The 20,259-nt window shown below is 38.8% G+C and overlaps 1 protein-coding gene across 7 annotated transcripts in view; it reads left to right on the top strand.

Annotated features, from left to right (window-relative positions):
* The window catches only part of hig (locomotion-related protein hikaru genki), a 147,973-nt gene that overhangs the window by 74,083 nt on the left and 53,631 nt on the right, over positions 1-20,259 (top strand). For all 7 annotated transcript variants that reach the window (XR_015536002.1, XM_022059580.2, XM_022059576.2 and 4 more), the window contains one exon: positions 17,740-17,902. Coding sequence is in view for 6 of the 7 variants with exons in the window: in XM_022059580.2 (XP_021915272.1) it covers positions 17,740-17,902 (163 nt within the window). In the remaining variant the exon portion in view is untranslated. The remainder of the gene's footprint in view (positions 1-17,739; positions 17,903-20,259) is intronic.

Genomic DNA, 20,259 nt, shown 5'->3' with positions numbered 1-20,259 from the left:
ATTTCTATACTTGCCACATAAACAGCTTACCTCCTCGATGAAAATATTGTTAAAAAGCAATTAAGTTAAGTTTGAGTACTAGAAAATTCTGCCAACAATAAAATAATGCAATGTGTTAGTGAACAGACTATATTACTGTGCGTGCAGTTAATTATGTGTAGAAGAAGAAAGATGAAGTTTTGTGATTTCTGGAGAATAATTTAATTCCAGTTGATTAAATGTGCTGAAGACTGAATAATTTTAACTCTGTGAGGTACGACAAAGTTCTGATATTTGAGGTTCTCGCGGCGGTGAAGATGCAGATTGTGTGTGGCCTTTGGGCTGTGACGCCAGCAGCGTTATAGCTAACGTCCATGCACAGTCGATATGATAATATTTAGCGACATCGTTTTGAAGATGCAAACAAGTCGGCGGTAGATCATTATTGGAGTAGGCCTATAAGAGTATGAGAAGAGAGCTCTACTTCAGAATTGGTACTGCACTTACATTCAAAGTTTCTATATGTTGTGATTTTTTAAATTCTCTATTTTCAGGTAATGTAGAGATCTAATTAGACCGATATGAATAAACTGAATCTCATGCTAAATTTAATTGAAGAGCCCATTAATGGAAATAATAAAAATCTGTAAATATTTTGTTATGAGGTATTCGCGTCTGGAAATTTAGGTTGCTATGTTCTGACGTCGCGTATTCATGTTGGTGGTTACCAGGATTTCGGAGGAACATCCCGCTTTTATCAGCAGCAGGTTCTTCTGAAACGTCGGTAACCGTCTATGTAATTACACGGTCTTACACCCAGAAGATAATTTACCTGTGAGTTTATTTCAGAAGGGAAAAACACAGTGCGGGTGAGGCGACAGATGTGACCTCTCCATTATGTGTTAATTTTGTACATTTCGTGCATAGAACGTTTGCGAATTCATTATCTATAGAAATGCGTAATAAAATGTGGGTAGTCTGCTTGTTTTTCAATTCAAAATTTTAATTAAACATGTACTCCAGAGCGTGAAGCGACATGCTTTTGTCCGTTAGTGTTTCGGTAATTTATCTCTCGAATTAGAGTGCCACTTAATTTATCATTATTATTAAACATTATATTTTTTTTATTTTTTCGTTTATGTGCCCACCTTTAATTTTCTGACTTCAGAATTTGTAATCGTTTTACAGTTGTAACTGGCATCATCCATGATTTCACTTCAGTGATTTCCTCCTGACACCTACTGTCTTTTAAATAAAAGAAAGGCTGAGGTCCCGAGGCAGGATGCTGTGGGAGAACCTCAAGTTCCGACCGTAACATCTAGTTGGTTAGAAGCGGAAAACAAACTTCCCAACTAAACGGGGCAACTTTGTCCCACGAAGTACGACTTTACACCCCATAAACTGGTACTTACAAGGAAGTTCTCGAAGTCGACCGTAGAAGACCAATGATGATTCCTAAAGTAAAATAGCCTTTTATTAGATACTTTATTAAATTATGTAATCACGTCTACATAGGCCTGTCCGTGTGTGTGTGCGCGCGCACGAATGTTGTTTATATGTGGGGCGGCAGCTCTGTCCCCACCCTGATAACATTTTGTCTAATAAGTTGATTTTCATGAAAATATAACAGAAGTTATGCCACGGAAGGTCACCACAGCCTCGTGACAGTTAATTAATTTCCCCTGATAAAACCAATATTGCGACCATGTGAAACTGTGCGAAGAACTTTGAACTCGGTTAGCTCCTCTTTACGTTCGGAAGAGCTAAGGGGAGGATAGGCAATGTGTCTGGCTTTCCTTCATACCCAGTTTGCCTTTGCTGGTTGCAGCTGTTGCTCTTGCGGCCGAATCGCGGCGACATCTGTTGAGGAGTAGGTTTGAGGTTAGCTCAACTAAGGCGCCCAACAGATCGGTTTTCTGTACTATTCCCGCTTTTTTTACCTGATAACGAAAGCAGAATCCAGCTTACGAAACGCTGTGATATTATGATTTTGTAATTTAGACGGTGGACAGACACCAAAGAACTATCTTACTGGTTGTGACACACAAGAAACTTTCAGACTTTATCTGCAAATTTTAGTAAAACTTTTCAGTGTTAAGTTTTATAAAGTTGTACATGGGAACAGACAGACACATCGAAGTTAACAGACCGACTTTTATAACTTCTCGTCGCAAACGCGCTAAAAATGAGAAAGCTGGAAAATGTCCGTTAGTGTTGTGAATTTCTGCCGCAGAATTATTCGCCTAAGGTGAGCGGGTGTCATTGTTTTGAAGCCCTGATGATGATGATTATTATTATTATTATGAAAATACACGTGGAAAGAATAAATGTATGCAAAATCTTAGTACGAACATCTCAAGGGAATATTCTGTTCAGGATATTTATACATGGAGAACGTGCATCAGAAAAGTCGGATGCGATGAACTGTATTCCATTTCGTATAGTAGGATAGGGTTCAGTGGGGGAACTTTATATTTCTTAGTTGTTTATCGAAGCCTTCTCAAATGCACTGCGGTCTACTTAGCTCAAATTTCAGGACTTTGTATTGTGATTTATAAATTCAGAAGGGTGTGGAAAGAAGCGGTCATAGACTATTTTTAGATAGTCTGCCATCCAAAAAACGTGTGGAAACTGACCAAGGAAAAGAACGGAACCTCTGAGGTATAACACCAGATCTCCAGGTCGACAATCGAACATGGAACCTCTCAAATACGACACAGGAAGTTTTATGGAGACGGTGGTGAAATTCGGGTTTTATGACAACAGACAATCCACGGAACAGCTTGGTAACTATCAGCTGCTACTCCTAATAACAATAATAAATATCGAACAAGTATCCGTCGATTACAAAATGTCGAGATCTGCGAGGGGTTAAGATATTAATTCGCGTGGAGTGCTCGACGTTTCTGATAGAGAGAGAATTTGTTAACGGGTCTAGAAAGTAGTTATTCTGCCTGCAGTTCGGTTCGTGTTATGCCACCTGCACTTCTCCCTTCCCGTTTTTCTTCCACGGCATTCTAATGGCTCCATGGACAACACATTGCCCCCTCTGTGCGTGTTTTCCGACTGTTCTCTTCATGCTATTCTCTTCCATTAGTGTACTTTGTACAAAGTTTCTCAACAGCTGAATGCACATTTTTGTTTTGATGTTTCTACATTAACTTCTCCTCAGGGAACGCCGTTATGTGACATGAAAATGTTGCAAGAATGGGCCTATGTGCGTTTCAACAACTTGGATGCACGCGAAGCTAACTCGCGTTGTATGGATTTTACGCAGCCACGCGCCCGCGCAGACGGGATCATATTTACGAACAAGATTTCCTCCCGAAAAAGAATCGGTTTGTTTACAGAGGCTTGTTTATTGTCATACGACCACAATACATTGCACTTCCTTCACAGAAATGTGCCAGCGAAAGTTCTGAAGACGACTGTCTTCTGGGATGTTGCGCCGAGTAGTCTTGTTTTGGCCGACCGACGTTACAGATTTGCTTGCAGCCTCCATGACTAGGTAACATCACCCTAAGAATATAAGGTCTCAAACGATCTAATAAGAGATTTTATATCGAAAACAAAATTAATAATTTTACTTATGTTAGTGCTATCTCTCAAAGTGGCAGTAACACATCGCTGTTAATACACTTAGTTTACTTTAGTCTATTTTAAAAAGGACTTATAAACAACACTGCCTCCGTGTTCAGGGCTGAATATGGATGTTGCACGTTTCTCCATCTATACATCAACATGTCGTCACAATTCATAATATCGCCATGAACTTCTTCACCGCCGTGAGAAACTGAAATATGAAGTTGAAAGAGATTAGTTCCTGGGATTAAACGCTGTTAACTATGGAAAATGAGAAATGCATTCTGAAAATCTGAAAAAAGGCAGACTAACTTGGTCTGCGCCTGGATTGGTCGGTAACAGTAAAATTGATCTCAAATGAAGAGAATATGAATGTGTCGGCTGGATTTACATGGGATTCAGGACAGGAATCAGTGGAGGGCTCTTGTGAGCACGGTAATGAATATTCTGGTTTCGTTAAACGTGGGCATTTCGTGATTTGGAGAAGGAATATCACGTGCTTGCTTAAAAAAGACTACTGAGTCGTGTTAGACGCGCGTTAAACATGGAAAATAATTCCTGGAATTGCAAAGAACCACACTGTTCCCACTGCGGTGACGCAGCCAACGTGACTGACTAGTCATGTTGATATAATAAGCCAAAAGGCTGTGTGAATTAACAGCAGGGTTACGTTTTTGAACTTCCTGTTTCAAATATCTCGCCAAAACAGAATCTTCGGAGTTCTTAGACGAACATTTAATTTATTCATTACAGTTAATAAAAAGTAAATCAAACACGAAAACTCGGGGTCCTATTTTAAATGTATGCCCCGCCACTCCGAGGATCGATCAACTCGACATGGACTCCCCCTTCTGAAGGTGGAAAGTTTCCTTCCACTCGTTTCTTTCTGCTCTGTTCTTCGTCCTTCTGGTTTCTGAGTTTAACTGGAATTCTATCACGTGACCGGAATCAAACATTCCCGATTCAAACGTATCTGTTTTTCCCTCCTTTCTACAACATCAGAAACAATCTTGCAGTGTTTCACGTGCGATTCACCTGGAACAGCCAGCTGAATTTGGGGTTAAACAACACCACGTTGAAAAGAGCTTCTTCACTGATACTTGTAACTTTTCTTGTTTTGCTTTGTGTTGAGTTCGCACACCATCAACATCACAGCTTAGCGCTTACAGTTTAGTCTCTCTGTCTTTGCGTGGATCAGAATTAATTCTGAAACTGGATTCTTTATATTTTTTATTTTGTGGGGCTACTTGGACGCGGAACTTGCCAATCACAAATCCTGTATTTACAAAGGATAAATTAACACATAAAAGAAAGCGGATACACATATATTCCTCGAGCTGGATTCGAACCCGCAGTCCCAATGTTAGATTGGCCGAAGGCAGTGATCTCGTATTTCAACTTCAGCGAATATTTGGTTAGTAGCCTTTGCAATTGTAACAAGATTGGATCTGTTATTAAGTATCTTTTTATTGAAAGCTCAGTATTTCAGACTTACAACGCGAGTTAAATCTTTAATTACAGTTAAATTTGACATTCCACGAGCCTTGTACTTATCTCAAAATGGAATTTTATAGATGAGAATTCTTTTAGATCTTGCTATAGGAACAAGCAAACTAATATATATCCTATATAAAGTAGTAGCGAGAATGAAAAGAGGACGTTGGACGTTGTAATGTCATTAAATAAACTGGTAGTCCATATGATGAGCCCGTGGGCTTACATTAATATCGTGTTTCGTTTCTTTGTAATTGCCACTGGTACAGATTCTGACTACTTTAGCATATAAAATGCTTCACACCAAATTTGTTTGTATGTTTGGAAAACTGCATGTGGACTTATTGAGGCTGCAGTGGTGTTTTACAATCTATGAAAATATGACCTCATATGACCTCAACAGAGTTGCATGTTTCGAAAATGCAATTTTATTAAGTGGTGATGGTGTTGCTTCCACACTGTATGTTCACTCGGCCGCCATGTTAGTACTTATTGGTTTATTTATTTAATATCTCTGTGCTGAAGTTGTATCCTCTTAACGCCAGGAATATTCGTGTTTATGGTAGGAATTTAAGAACTAACAACGTGGTGTGATGTTCATTAAGACGATATTTTCTAATTATTTATTTAGTTTAAAATTTTCATAGTAAGGGCTAGACACACAAATGGTCACACAGCAGTGATGCTGTTAGATATCTGTCTTCCCGTTTGAAACAAGGACATAAAACTGAATGTTTGTAGCAATTCGAATGCGTTCATATATTAATTAGCAAATGATATTTTCAGGTGCAGTGTTCGGTACAAGTAGTTTCTGCTGCCTAGCCGGAACACTCTTTCAGGGTTTTAAAAAATAGCGCCTAGAATGTTGGTGTAGTGGTAACTTCTGTTCTGGGGATGCGCAGATTGAATCTCTACCGGGCTACCAATTACCTAGATTTATATTCTGCTTGGTTTCCTCAGTCTCTCAGCGAATGCGATGGGTGGAATTGCCTTGAAGTGGGCTACAGGCGTTCCTTTAAAGTCTATTCTGCTCACCATTTATAACTATTTTACCATTTCATTCGTCACTATTTAACGCATTCAGTAGAAATGGGTTTATCAAATAGTATAAGAATCTATGTACAAAGATGTCTTTTGGCGACTGATGAACTCGTTAGATGTTGCAACGAACGCGATCACCCTGATGATGGAGGAAGCAAGTACGTCTGAAACTTCATTAATTTCTACTAGATTACACGGCATTACAACCAAGAAGACAGTCATCTTCATACTTTCCTACTTGAGAACCTGAAATCTCATCCTGTTGTATTTTTAGGATAAGGGTACATTACGTTTAAAATTAAGAAAAGAACATGGCTTATAGGGAGTGACTGTTTGTTATTTTGGCACGCGTTGTTAACGTAATAATAGCGTTCAAGCAGTCGTATTTATAAACTACATCGCTTATTTTATTTAATTTTTTTGTCACAATGCTGTTACCGCGTATTTATTCCTGTCTAACAGTAGGATTGTGTGGGAGTCGAACAGGACGTGGCTCTTTCGTGCACTCGCGAGAGGCAGTGTGGATTATCGACAGCGAAGTCCGACGCCCTGATTGATTTACTTCTCGCCACGCGACAATCAGCGCTACAGCGCTGCGTAACTAACCCTCCCACACCAAGTTGTTCTGGAGCAAATCCTCCCGGCCTGGATTAGGGAAGTCAGTCAGTATGCGCTTTTTAAATTGATAATTATTAATAACTTTCAGTCTTAAGTCCTCAAATTATCATTATTGATATTAAAATGTTATGGCTATTCCATCTATTTCTTAAAATTATTCATTGTTAGGACTTTTTCCATCGTCTGTTCTTTAAAATCACGACGATTCGGAGGCTGGTTTTGTCTCCGTCTTTAGGTGAGAGGTACCTACTCTGTTGGGTCCCTTAGATAGAGCTAGTCTCTGTCACTGGACCTGTCCAGTGACAGAGACTAATTTTAATTGTAAACTACCGTCGTCAAAACACTTTAGAATTGAATTAATCTATTTATTCCTGATAGTAAACAAGTGGCACGTCTTTCTAAGTTTTCTAAACGGAATTAGTTTTTCTTTGTATTTCGAAAGAAATAAGAGATAATATGCTACCATGAAATTGCATGATATATGGATGTCGTGAATCCACAGAGAATCGTTTTGGAGCACACGTTTCTTGCTCTATTTTCTTTACGAGACTCTGACCGAATGCTACGGCCTACTCCTGCTTCCTACCCCAGCTTCAAATGTCGTCCCAGAGACGGCCTATTCTTAATCAGGTATCTCATTTTTGTCCGCAGTTCCTCCACGAAAATTCCGGGATAGTGCTTTAAATTAGGCCACTGCTGCTCCCATCCATATCCTTTCCAATTCATTAGCGTTAATCAGACTCTTTGTTGTGTTATACATCGTAATTAAATAAATCACACATAAATGGGCCTAAATATTTACAATTATCCTTTTTGATATATTGGTATTGAATTTTCCGCCCACAACGTCTACACCCCGTCTCCTGGACTTTTGTCGCCCTCGATAGCAGCGTGTGTATCCGAATTCCTAACATCATGCAAAAAGCGAATTTCATGATTTTCCCAAAATTTTGGTTTCTACTTTGGGCGTGTCATCTCCTCCGGTTTTCCTAGCATTTTTGTTTCTTTTCCAGGATTCTTACCACGTACAGATGTTCGTTATCGCCACAGCTCTCAGGTGACCCGAAACTCTTCGCACGTTATTCGGCTCCCCGCGCTCCCCGAACGGTTATCCACTGTTTGAGCCTCAATTATTTGCACATACACCCAGTTTCTTTCGATTCTGTGTACAGTCTCTTCCCCGAACTTTGGTTACTTATTATCCACACACCATATTTAAAGTGAGCCACGCTGGATCAGTGAATAAAATTACTCGCTGCTGATGGAACTACGAGGATTGTGTTCCCAGCAAGAGCAAGGATTTTTCTCACTACCGCGGTGTTGAGGTCGGTGACGCTGGAGTCTGCCTAGGATACTGGGGCTCTTTCCCCTGGAGTAAAGCTGCCGGAGCCTGAAACTGGCCACTTAGCTCCATCTAGTTCCGAGATTAAGACAATGTTAAGCTTTGACTCCACTTCCTTACACGCATTATTGGAGCGGTGATTAATCACTTCGATAATTTTACGTATTGCGGCCACTCGTAAGTTAAAGGACTGTCAGGATGGTTTCAACCGGTTAACAGTATCGGCGAAATTATGTAGGCCTACAATAGGTACAGCCTGAATGAAACAATGAGTATGTCCAACATATTATTGATATAGGTCTGTCTTTTAGGGCTTTGCGCTATGAAGTCCAGTAGAAATTAAGCTACGTTTAAGAGATTCTAACTGCCTCCATAATTAAAACTATCGCCCTTATGCTAGAGGAAATACACATCTCTGAAACTTCGGCAAATTTCTACCAGAGAAAACGTTTCAGCATCTCAGAACACAGTAATTTTCATACTCATCACCGTGAGAACCTAAAATATCACAATGTATTTATGTTCCGAACATTTGAGGCAGAAGCTTGCTTTTTAAATTATGTATAAATTTGGAATCATTAACTCAAATCGAAATTTTTAATCCGTTTTGATAGGTAATAAATAGAGGATTAGCTTACCTGGAGTTTTTGTTATTCGCAAAATTTTACAGGTTGTTTTTTTGAAATGGCATTATTGTAAACTTGGACATCGACGAGTGGCTGCTTGTTAATGCTGTGTTGATGTTCATTATTATTGCATTGACGACTACACTCATCCTCCCCATGTTTTGAAATTATTCTACCGACCATACCCGATGCCTGTGACAGTGAGAAGTTATTGTCCGACATTAACAGCGCATGTTGATCCAAGTACAGTATTTGCAATTCGAATTCGTAATGTGTTGTCCTAGCACACACGTTGCTTTATTTTCTGCGTCCAAAATGCGTAGCTTCTGGCCCTGTGCTCTTTCCTAGCTCTAGAGAAGGTCTGTGCGCGATAAGTTTTCAAGTTCATATAGATAATTTATGGACGGGTAATACGTTATAGAACTTTAACTCATTTATGATCTGTGTACTAGATATAAATCGTGGTTTGATTTATGCTTCGACCGCCATTTTAAGCTTCCAGAAACCAAACAATTTCCTGGTATCCATTGGATGTGATGGTGGGCTAACATTTTCAGCGACTTGCCAAAGGAATAAAAATTTTGGAAATATAGATATTTGAAGTCCAGTACGGTAATCACTCAGTGTTTTTGTTATGCGTGATAACTAACATATTAGTTCCTTTTTCATGTTCATGATAATGATGTAAGTGGCATATGAATATAAAATTATAAATAATTTGACGCTTTAAATTACGTACGAAACAGCCAATGATATAGAGTGTCGCTTTATGCATGGTTTCATAGAGACCATAAGGCTGTCGGAAGGTAATTCGGTGACAATAATTTTATACCTTACTCACGGACACGCACACACGCACACATACACAACGTGTCAATTCGAGTAATTTATTTATTGGCATGCATGCCAACAGCTGAAAAGGCAATTACAGGCAAGCGAAGAAAACCACAAGCAAACGGAATTAAAACAAGAAAGATATATACGAAAACAGAAAAAAGTATTTTAATTAAAAAGGTGACCCAAGTGGATATGAACAGATTAACAGTATCTGGAATAGATGGGAAACTAATTTTGACTTTAAAGTCATCAGTAAGGAAAAGGGAATTGAAATGCCTCCTCGTTAAATGAAGAATTACGAAATCTGATCGAACTAAAATGCATGTCACTAAATTATGAAAATAATACATTCGACCTATAAAAGTGCAAAGATTTATAAATCCGAAGTCTCAGTTGTTTACTTATCTTTTCTTATCACATTCAGTAAGCAGACTAGGCCTAAATAAATTTTAAATTCCGGCATTATTTGTGGAAATTATATTTATATAAAGGCGGAAACATAAAAGAAAACTGCCTTCTTTGGAGTCTGTGTTTCTGTAGGCTTATATAAATGTACGTTGTAAGTCGACACATGGAATACTGACAAACCAAAATTATTTCCCCATTACTAGTCACGCAAGCTCAGTCAATAAAAAAGCCGCTTTCGACTGAGAGGGTGGGGAGTTAATTTTTCTCTTCACGTCCTGCGCGGAAGAACTTACCCTAGCGTAAAGTGGAGTGGTACTTAGCTGTCCGCCATCTGGATGCAGCGAGCCTTTGCATCCGTGTTCACCGACTCGTTTTGATTGTACGGTGGAGCCTGCAGTGTAGACTGTACGTTGGCATGCGGATTGAACGAATGCCCGCCTTTGTCATAACATCTCTTGTTCCATGAGCACGAAGTGTTAGCCGATGTGTAATTGCGTCCAGTACATTTGAAGGGTTCAGCGTGGAAACAAAAAGCAAAACAAAAAATGCTTGAAAATTTCTTGGTTCTTTTCGTATAATTTTGTTCCATACTCTGAGTCTTGAATTATCCGGAAAGAAAGACTGAGGCGAACAGTCGACAAAATACGTCTATACAGAATAATATAATTGACTGTTGAAGAAAGAATGAAAGAAAGAGTAATAAGATACGAAAGGAGAGTACGAAAAAATACGTAGTGCTCTGTAACTGTGTAGTGAACACATGCAGCACGAATTTTTGACCTGTGGTTTTCAACGTAAATACAACAAAACCTCAACTGCACTGCGTTTAATTAAATCTTCAGTCTTTTGACATTGTATGTAATATATCATAATACAAGTATTTCGATCTATAAGAGTAATTTAATTAGTAATTTTGTTCTGCCATCTCTTTGAAGTCTGAATAGAGAGAGAGAGTTTTATTGTAGAGAAGATAACGCGTTTGGAAGTGTTCCGTTAAATAAAATTTAAACATTCAGTTCTTACCTCAAAGAAAACATTACTCGCCTCCATTACAAAGATCACCTGGATACTATTGTTTGAGGTGGACAATTGCTGTTTATTCCGACAATCATACGAGACCCATAATTACAAAACGCAGAGAATATTAATGCATGCGGTACGCACAACCGCGAGGCTCTAAACGGTTAAGGTCCCATATACATTTGTGCGCATCTCACAAGCATAACATGACGAGAAAGGGTTTTTTTAAACGTTGTAGGTATCCGTAACTTTCATGTGTTACTTCTTATAGAGCTTTGGCGTAGAAGTAAGTAATTTTGGATAAGAAACTAAAATAAACTCATACAACAACACAGCCTCTTAATGGCGGTCGTTGAAAGGATGCGCTGTATTACCGTTTTCTATCCTTCTGCCACATGGCCCTTGTCCGCTGTAATTACAGGGATGTCCAGAAGTCGCAATCGGATCGTGTAAAAAAGCGTAACAAAAGAGCAGCGGTTTAGTGGGGCATGGAAACATTTTAAATGCAAGGGAACATGACACTGATGTCAATGTACATATTACGGTATTAATTTATGTCAAACCACTCACCACATAACAGGGCGATCGCTGTGATGACTGAGGCAGCAGTCACCTCTGAAACGTCGGTAAACTTTTACCATACTACGCAGCGCAACGACCCTGAAGGCAGCCATATTCAGACACTTGATTAACTTCGGTGCTTAAATGATGGTTTTGTTGCTGATTGTCTGGGGCTTATAGAAAGGATTACTTTGTTCCTCAGATGTGGACAATGTTCAGTTTGATACCTGTATAAAATATTTCTGGACGTTCTGTGTAACTGTCAGCTACCTGTAGAGTATATGTGTACTGGTATTATTAGTTCTGGCATGTGTTACATTGATACACGTTCCAGTGTATGACAAGTGATTGGAATTATCCTGTGTATCAGATTCAGCAATACGCAAGCCTCTCGCTACGTCCGTCACTCCGTCACACTACAGCAGAGTGCGTAACCATTAATAAGAGACTTGTTGGGCGAGCTCAGCTCAACACGTTACTCGGGATCAGCAGCCCTGAGTTCGATTCCAATGGCCAGTGTTCTCTGTTCGCCGCTTGTAAGTCTTTGATGTCATATATGCATTGGTTCAGTCTTTAGCAGACATCAACATAGTCTGTGTATAAAACCATGCAGGTTTCAAAGTAGCTTTGCAAAATATTGATGGGATGTTACTCGTTGGTCGAGGAAAGTATGCACTCAACTACTACAAGCTTTTCGTTCACTACTCTGCGTGTCGGCCAGAGTTTATGGGTTTCATTTGATGTAATATAAACGCATATTTGTATTTGTAGAAAATCTTTACCGTCTGGATTTTGAATTTCTTCTCGTGACGTAGCCTATAGACTGGTAAAAAATAATTGTAATATCTAATGCTAACCAAACATGATATATTCTTGTATATCGGAATATGGCATTTAAGATTGGAGTAATGCAAAGTGGCCATCACGCAGTAAGAACTCAGTTTGTTGAGGCTTGAGTAATTAATTAACTGCTTCGAGTAGAGTCTTACATGAGAAAGCAGTAGTTGATAATCTGTTAAATTACTCCTCTTTTATGGAACATTGTATTTTATTAACGTGTTTACAATAGCCCGCCACTGGTCCGCGTCATGAGATATTTGTTTATTTATTTCCGAATTCAATAGGAATTTCGAAAAATATTTCTCTCTTAACTGAATCATAGACTTCTTTGAAGTCCTTACGTAGCTGATATACTGCCACATTTTATCAGCATCTGACGAATGCAAAGTAAACCTATCTGATCAGTCGTTGATAGGTTATGTTACTTCGAAATCTACGATGACAATTCCGAGCAGCGTAGTTTATGTAAGGAATTAACGTTCAGATAAGAATATTGAAAAGACCAGCCCTGAAAATGGAGGCAGTATGTTTCTCCGAAACTTTGGAATCTACCTAAAGTCCATATGGCATCGTAACTCACAAGATCGACATCTATAACACAGTACGACGAAGGGACCAGTACAAAGAGGAGGGGCGAAGTTACCAGATGGGCGTAATGGTGTGGCGCTCCAGTTGAGTTGTAATAATTATGTTCACGTGCGCCATATGTGGGTCAAATCCTCTGCTTCTAAATCACCACTGATGTCACACGTCAGTCTCAATGTACAGCATTCATATGGCATCTGATACCGAAAGTGCATTCATGCGTGTTCTGTCATACACTAACAAGATGAACACACATCGCATTTAATAAACTTCCCTGCGCATTTGATCTGTTGTTATCTGCAGTGAGAACGTTTGTTGATAGATGTATTGTACCGTACTTATTAGTCGCCTTCTTGAAGCCCACTTGTCGGCCGAAATATTAAGTAGGCCTACTTTTGTGATGGTGATAAAAGGGTTACGCATTCTGCGAAGTAACTCTTGAAAACTGCGGACTGGAGCAACTCATTTACTGACGTAATGCATTTTGTAAAGCTGAAGTTTATTTAAACTGCGTGTCACACGAAGCGGTTTGCGTGTGCATTTAGAAGACATGGCGTGACAATAAATTACAGATATAACCACCCCATCAAATGTCTAAACTGATAAATAATAGTGCAAATATCAGCAGAGGTGGTGGTGGTAGTTGTGTAAGCCACCGCACGGGAAACCGCCCTAAAGTGTTTTTGCTTTAAAGCATTACTTAAAACATAATGACTATTATATCTGACAAAATAATAATTGTACCCGAGCCCTGTAATTCAATTGGCCCATAGAAATTATGTTATTAAACCTGTTTTTAAAATTTGTAGTCTGTATGTGCTTCTGCTGCTAAGAAATTAACTAGAGTGTTGTGAAATGTGCCCGTCATTCCACGCTCATCGACACATAAATCAGTTGCTTTCATTCTGTACAGTGATGTTCAGTTGAAGAACTTCCTTATGAAAATATTGACTGTGGGGTCGATGCAGTCTTTAATTCTGGGTTCTTCTTCATTATCTCGCCGCCACTAAAAGGAAATTCTGCAATAGTGATATTGACATTTTCGTTGTTTCTTTACAGCTTCTTTGTTTTTAAAATGAATGTTTTGTCACACCAGATTTTTGGGGCGGAAAACTTATTTCTTCTCAGAGATAATTTGAAAAATGCTATACTTGCAGAACAGATTTTTTTCTTTCCAAAGTATGGCTTGTAGCCTACGTATTAGCGGGTGAACCTAAAATGGCGCCGAAAGTGAGATTTACAGTTCTCACAGCGGCGAATATAAAGATGGCTGTCTTATGGGTTATTACACCGTGTAGTCGGACAGAAATTTACCGACATTTGAGAGGTATTTTCTGCCTTCTTCAGGGCGTAAGCATCTCTGAAACGTCGGTAAACGTCAGACTGCACGGCGTAACAATCCAGAAAACACCCATCCTCATGGCGTCGAAGAGATTATCGTAAAATGTTGTGCGTCAGTAAGAACATTCTGACTTGGGTTAGACCAGTTTTGGTTGTGCTACTTAAAGGTTAGGCCTATATGTAACTATCATAAACCATGAAGGTAATATGTCTTTTACTAGCAGAATCGAAGCTTGCCTACCCTAAGTCAGTATTATCTTACTGACGCAGAGCACCGCTACGACGAACAATCATTTCGACGCCCAGCGTAAAGATGATAACATAACAGGTCGGTTCGTGCGCATTATTTGCCAGCTGCACATTTATTTTTAGTGGCTTGGAGGTAATGCTCAAGAACCCAATTCTGTAAAAGGTTCTTCTAAACCCAGTGTTCTATTTTTCTTTCTCTTGGTCCTAGCTGAGTTTGCCCCCCTCCCAGTTTTCTTCTTCCTACGATCGGTATTTGTTTCTGCAGCCCAGCGTCTTTCACGCACGGACTGGCATAAATCCTTAAGGCTGATTAGTTTTCATGTAAGTGAGAAACTTTTTCCTTTAGTCACCAGTCCTTTTAATGCTCAGTTATAGTGGAACAGTGTTGAGGATTGTTTGTGAAGTTCGGGATATTATCTAAGGGATTGAAAGTAACAAAACTTTTACATTCCGCGAAGGTTGTAATAAAAGCAAAGAGTTTAGGCCAGAACTGATGAAGCCTAATTTCTCAATCGGCCCTGTGTTTTGTTGTTAGTGATATATTTAGGTAATATATGTGATAACCCCACAAGTAGCAGAGTAGCTTATGGGATAGGTACATGCATAGGAATCCTGCTTGAGTCTGAATTATCTTACTACTTCAAACTGTAAGCATTACAGCTTGTTGTCATTGCTAATCAGAGTTTTTATTTTTGTTTTGCGAAGGACAGTACATTTGAGTACTACAGGTTCTCTCTTACATTGAACGTTTTGCGTATCACCTCAAAGTTCCTTACCGTCATATTCGTAATTCTTGGCTCCTGAATTATATACTTACATACTTTGTAAGAATATAATACAAAATTTGAAACACTTAGCTCCAGTAATCCATTAGTCATTGCTGTGAAACTAAAAACGAAATTAAAATTTCGCACAATCTCCATATTGTTATATGTCATTCAAATTCCGTCAAGAAAAACAGCATATTTTTCGAAAGTGCCTTGTCATTATTTTAGGAGACTATCCTAATGGTCGCTGCCACTTCACAAGTTCGTACGTCCGCCGTGTTCTTCTTACTAAATGTACGGAATTTAAATTTTCAATGTCTGGGTAACAAGGTATAACCGACTACGTACTTAAAAAGTTGAAATGGAGACGCACATAGGCTTCAGAGAGGAAAGTAGACTGAACATTGAAACATTGTTCGTAGTACAGTAAGAGAGGATTATGGGAAAGTTCGTTTAAAACTCGACGCTCACTGCGCGCCACGGAAACTTTGCAGTACCGTAAGCTTCTTACACAATAAATGCAAATTTCTCTTTTAATACTCGCGTTCATATTCAAATCACGTCTGTTATTAATTTACGAGAATTTGAACATATAGGCCTACAGGGTTATTACCATTTTAATGCCTTTGTACATTTAATGTGATTTGTAATAGACCGAATTTAAAGTGAGTAGAACAATAAGACGGATGTGTTATGAGAATGGGAAGTGGCTCTTGTTCAATTGTCGTTTTAGCGGTGTTGACCCTTCAGTATCTGCTACCATGATGGCAGACAGTAGACCACAATGGTTGTCAAATGAAATCAAATAATGTCGGAAGGTGGCTAGTCACTTTATTGATCCCATGCTATTTTTTTAGCTTTCAGAAATGGTCGAGGAACACGTCGCTATAGGCCTGTGCAATTAAAACATGTTAATCACAGCAGCTTCACTCTAGTTTAATATTATGCAGTGTGATTTTCTGTGTTATGATGGTGCAGAACAATACTAATAATGATAGACCCTGCTTTCTTCCAAAATATTAACTACTTGCTGTACTACTCGGCGTCAGAACACAAACCAAATTCTCACCGCCGTGAAAACCTCGAATTTATTATACTTTAACAATTTGAATAAAAATTTTCTTGGATATTATCCATCGTCTAGTAAATAAAATATAAAACGTAAAACGACGTTTCGGAGATGGGGCTCTATCTCCGTCTTCAGGTTCCTACTCAGTTGGGCCCACTAGATAGAGCTAATCCCTATCTCCGGAGATAGGAACCTGAAGACGGAGATAGAGCCCCATCTCCGAAACGTCGTTTTACGTTTTATATTTTATTTACTAGACGATGGATAACATCCAAGAAATTTTTTATTCAAATGACTCATCACCATCGTCAAGAACTTTTAGATTTGATATACTTTAATAATGTTCTATTATATACTTCTCATAAGAATGTTATGTTAAACGTTGCCCATTTTATGGGCCATATTTACGCATGACATTTCGGGAGTTGCCTCTACTCCCATCTTCAGGTTGCCGTTACACCGATAGATTCTCTGAATGTCTTTTGACGATGGTATTATATTACCGCTTTATTTGTTTTAAATTTTATCCACATCCCATTTTTAAAAATGTTTTCATTTTTATGGTTTATGGAGGGATGAAACTGCTGACGCTAAGTATACGTGTGTCTCGACAGACAGAATGGGGTGCTTCGCCCTCATGTTATGGAGAAGAATCCTGCTTTCTTAGAGGCATATTAAACACAATTCGGCAATATAGAATTAATTTATATAAATAAAATTAATATTAATAATGAAATATAATGCAGGAGATGTTAGAATGGTCTAAAATATATTTTCCTTTTTGTGTTGTGATTTTTATTCAAATCTGTTGCGATTTTAAACAGTGTAATAATTTGTAGGTTGGTTAGCCTTACCACTGCACCTGATTTAAATGAAGGTAAATGCGTCATTTATTAAACGTTTATCTGTTTTTCCTCCAGTTGCAGGAAGCTTACGGAATTTAATACAAAACACACATTCTACAAAGATAAATAAACGACAAATTACTCACAGTTCTCAATATAATACATATAAAGTAATGTAAGAATAGTATAACCTATATTCATTAAAGTATATCTTAAACTTCTACTATCCAGCTCTTACACAAGTCTTGGGACATGAAAATAGGCTTTACACTAACATCAAATATAGAGAATCTGGCGCTAAAATTTAGTTTTGGTAATTTCACTGCAACGTCGTTCTGTGTATTACACATTCTAAGTAATGGGAACTTTCTGAATGTTTGTGGTTTTGGAATGTGGAACTAGAAAGCATGTCGAGTACGTGGATTTCGTTTCTGTACTTGAGCTCTGCTACATGTCGGTGTTACTGTATGTAATGAGTGACGCAGTTGATCACAGAGTGCACTTGGGATCTGTGTGATGTGTTTCGTATGTGCAGACTGGACGACTCAAGTTCCCGCATGGCGCTGTGGTGTTGGCGCGCTGCCGGGAGCTTGGAGTTTACAAGTTACTGGGGGAGTCAGCACTTCAATGCCAGAACGGTGTTTGGAACCATCGTGTGCCGTCCTGTATTCCAACCACAATGCTTACCAACTTCACCGGTAAGAAATTGCAGGTTTTTACGAAAAGTGTTTCTTTTCGACTTCTCGCCTACAGATCACATATTTATTTTTATGTACTCCTCCTTAACTTATGTAAAGACCATTGAAATTCAACGAGGAAATATTTCTTTAGTATCCTAATCATTATCGTGTTTTGTAATTTCTGTTATTAATTTCTTACTTTTTCTCCTTCACTCCAAAACGTGCCATTACAAAATAAGATCGATAAATATAACAGGCAGTGCTATATGTTACATAATTTGAACGTCTTACGCGCAACTCACTCTCATTTAAATACAGAGTAAGCAAGAATTAAAATATGAACTTGGGCATTACTAAGCGTTCTTCACGGTTTAGCACGAGAAAAAATAAACACGTTACATGCCTGTCCATGTCAGTCAGTCGGTCGCGTCTTTCATAAGTTGTTGGGGCACATTGTTACAAAAATATATCCCGGGGTCATTATTGGTTCACATTGTTTCAGTAACGACCTTGGATGCCTTTAATGCCATTTCTTCAGCTGTTATTCCCTTGGTTGCCCCGCTGACGCCAGTGTCCCTGATGTGGCATGAATAATATCTTTGGAATTTCTCTGTATTCAAAAGAGCACACCTTTCCAGTCTTGAATAATTCATACGATTCTTCGGAGTTGTTACACTCACTTGATTATTAACACAGACTCAGTCACATCAGGAAAGCACAGGTTCTTCTAACGGAAACTTTGTCGTGATTATGAAACGAATCACATGAAGATTGCTGTCGTCTGGGTTGTTGCGCCGTGTACTCTGGTAGAAGTTTACCGATGTTTCAGAGGTCATTCCTGTCTCCATCAGCAAGGACCTCTGAAACGTCGGTAAACCTCTACCAGAGTACACGGCGGAACAACCCAGAAGATAGAAATCTTCAGACTCACCGCTGCGAAAACCTCAAATCCTACAAGGAATCACATATTTACGCCTTCAGTTCTCTCCCAGGGGAGGCTATGTGGCAGTGGTCCGCATGTTGCTGAGAGACTGTAGATTTAATTATGAATTGTTTTTATTGGTTTTCAATGAGAAAAGTGATGAAAAGTCACAGTGAGTATAGCTCGCCTCAGACCCCAGTCTTTTCAGTATACTTTCTTCTGCTTCGCAGAGAGTGGTTTGAAATGTACACGAAGGAATTGGAGAAAGTGTACTGAAGGAAAATTAAAGTTGGAAAGGAAATTTAGGGAAGGAAAAGGGGGAGAGTGTCAAAGAGAATTTCAAATGATACATCTAAAACAGCTGTGTGTCCAATATCTGCCTCCTCCAGCAGTAGATGTGAATATTGTGAGGGTTTGTAGCATGGAATGCGATAAAAATCACATTTCTTTAATTACTTATTTATTTAAAAACTCTGTTAATGTACTCATTTGACTCTTCAGTGTTTAAGAAATGACAGACTTGTTAAATTCAGTTACTGAATATTCATCCTTAAGTCTGTGGAACGACAAACCACTGATTACGGGACGTACGGCAAGAAAGAAACATTGCTACAAACAATGAAAATGTTACTTTAATTAAATGAATAGAGATGATGTTTATAAAACATATATAAGCAGCCAGTTATATATTTAGCATAGACGAGGTACCTCAAGTAGGCCCTAGAGATTCCCAAACTTTATCATTCTACAGATAACTGCCATGAACATTTTGAATACTCGAATTCCGGTATTAATCGATATGGTTGATTGAGTCTTGGACCACTTAGCGACATATTTTCAGCTGATTAGATTAAGTAGCTTAGAATTTATTGATAGAAGGAAAGGGTAGTGTCGTGTTTGAAGGTATTACCCTGTTATATGCCTCGCAGGATCCAATGAAAATCACGGAAGACCTAGCATATCCAGGCTTCTTGCCGAGATTTAAAACAGAGACATCCCCGAATACGAAGCAGGAGTGTTACCTGCTCCATCGCGACGTTCTGAAAGTTGCACGTATTTCCTAGGGTTTCTCTATTACGTGCCGCTCCTCTGCATCTACTCACTCAATTGATCTCCATGCAGCCAAAATACGACACGGTGTTCCACAGCTCATTTCCTTACTTTCAGTAAAGAAATGTTCAATTTATTTCCTGTGCGACTGGAAGAGGCTGTAAGAACATTTATATTTAAAGTTCTGAAATGGTAAAGTTGTTTCGTCACGTTTCCTTCCTGAAATCGAAGCCTGGCTAGGAAGTTCATGGTCAGTTACTTCACTGGCTGTGTAGTCTTATCAATTAATTATCAGAAAATTACATAAACATTGATGTCGTTTATTTTTATTGTGCCTTAGAACAGGGGCATAAAACGCTCGTCATTAGATTTATTTTCGACTGACGTCCTCAAATGTTTCACT

Source organism: Zootermopsis nevadensis, unplaced genomic scaffold (assembly GCF_977971745.1).
Source record: "Zootermopsis nevadensis isolate Lab colony 2312 unplaced genomic scaffold, Znev_1.0 Znev_ptg000020l, whole genome shotgun sequence".
Classification (NCBI taxonomy): domain Eukaryota; kingdom Metazoa; phylum Arthropoda; class Insecta; order Blattodea; family Termopsidae; genus Zootermopsis; species Zootermopsis nevadensis.
Note: the sequence above shows the minus strand (reverse complement) of the source record. Positions and strands in the feature narration are given on the sequence as shown.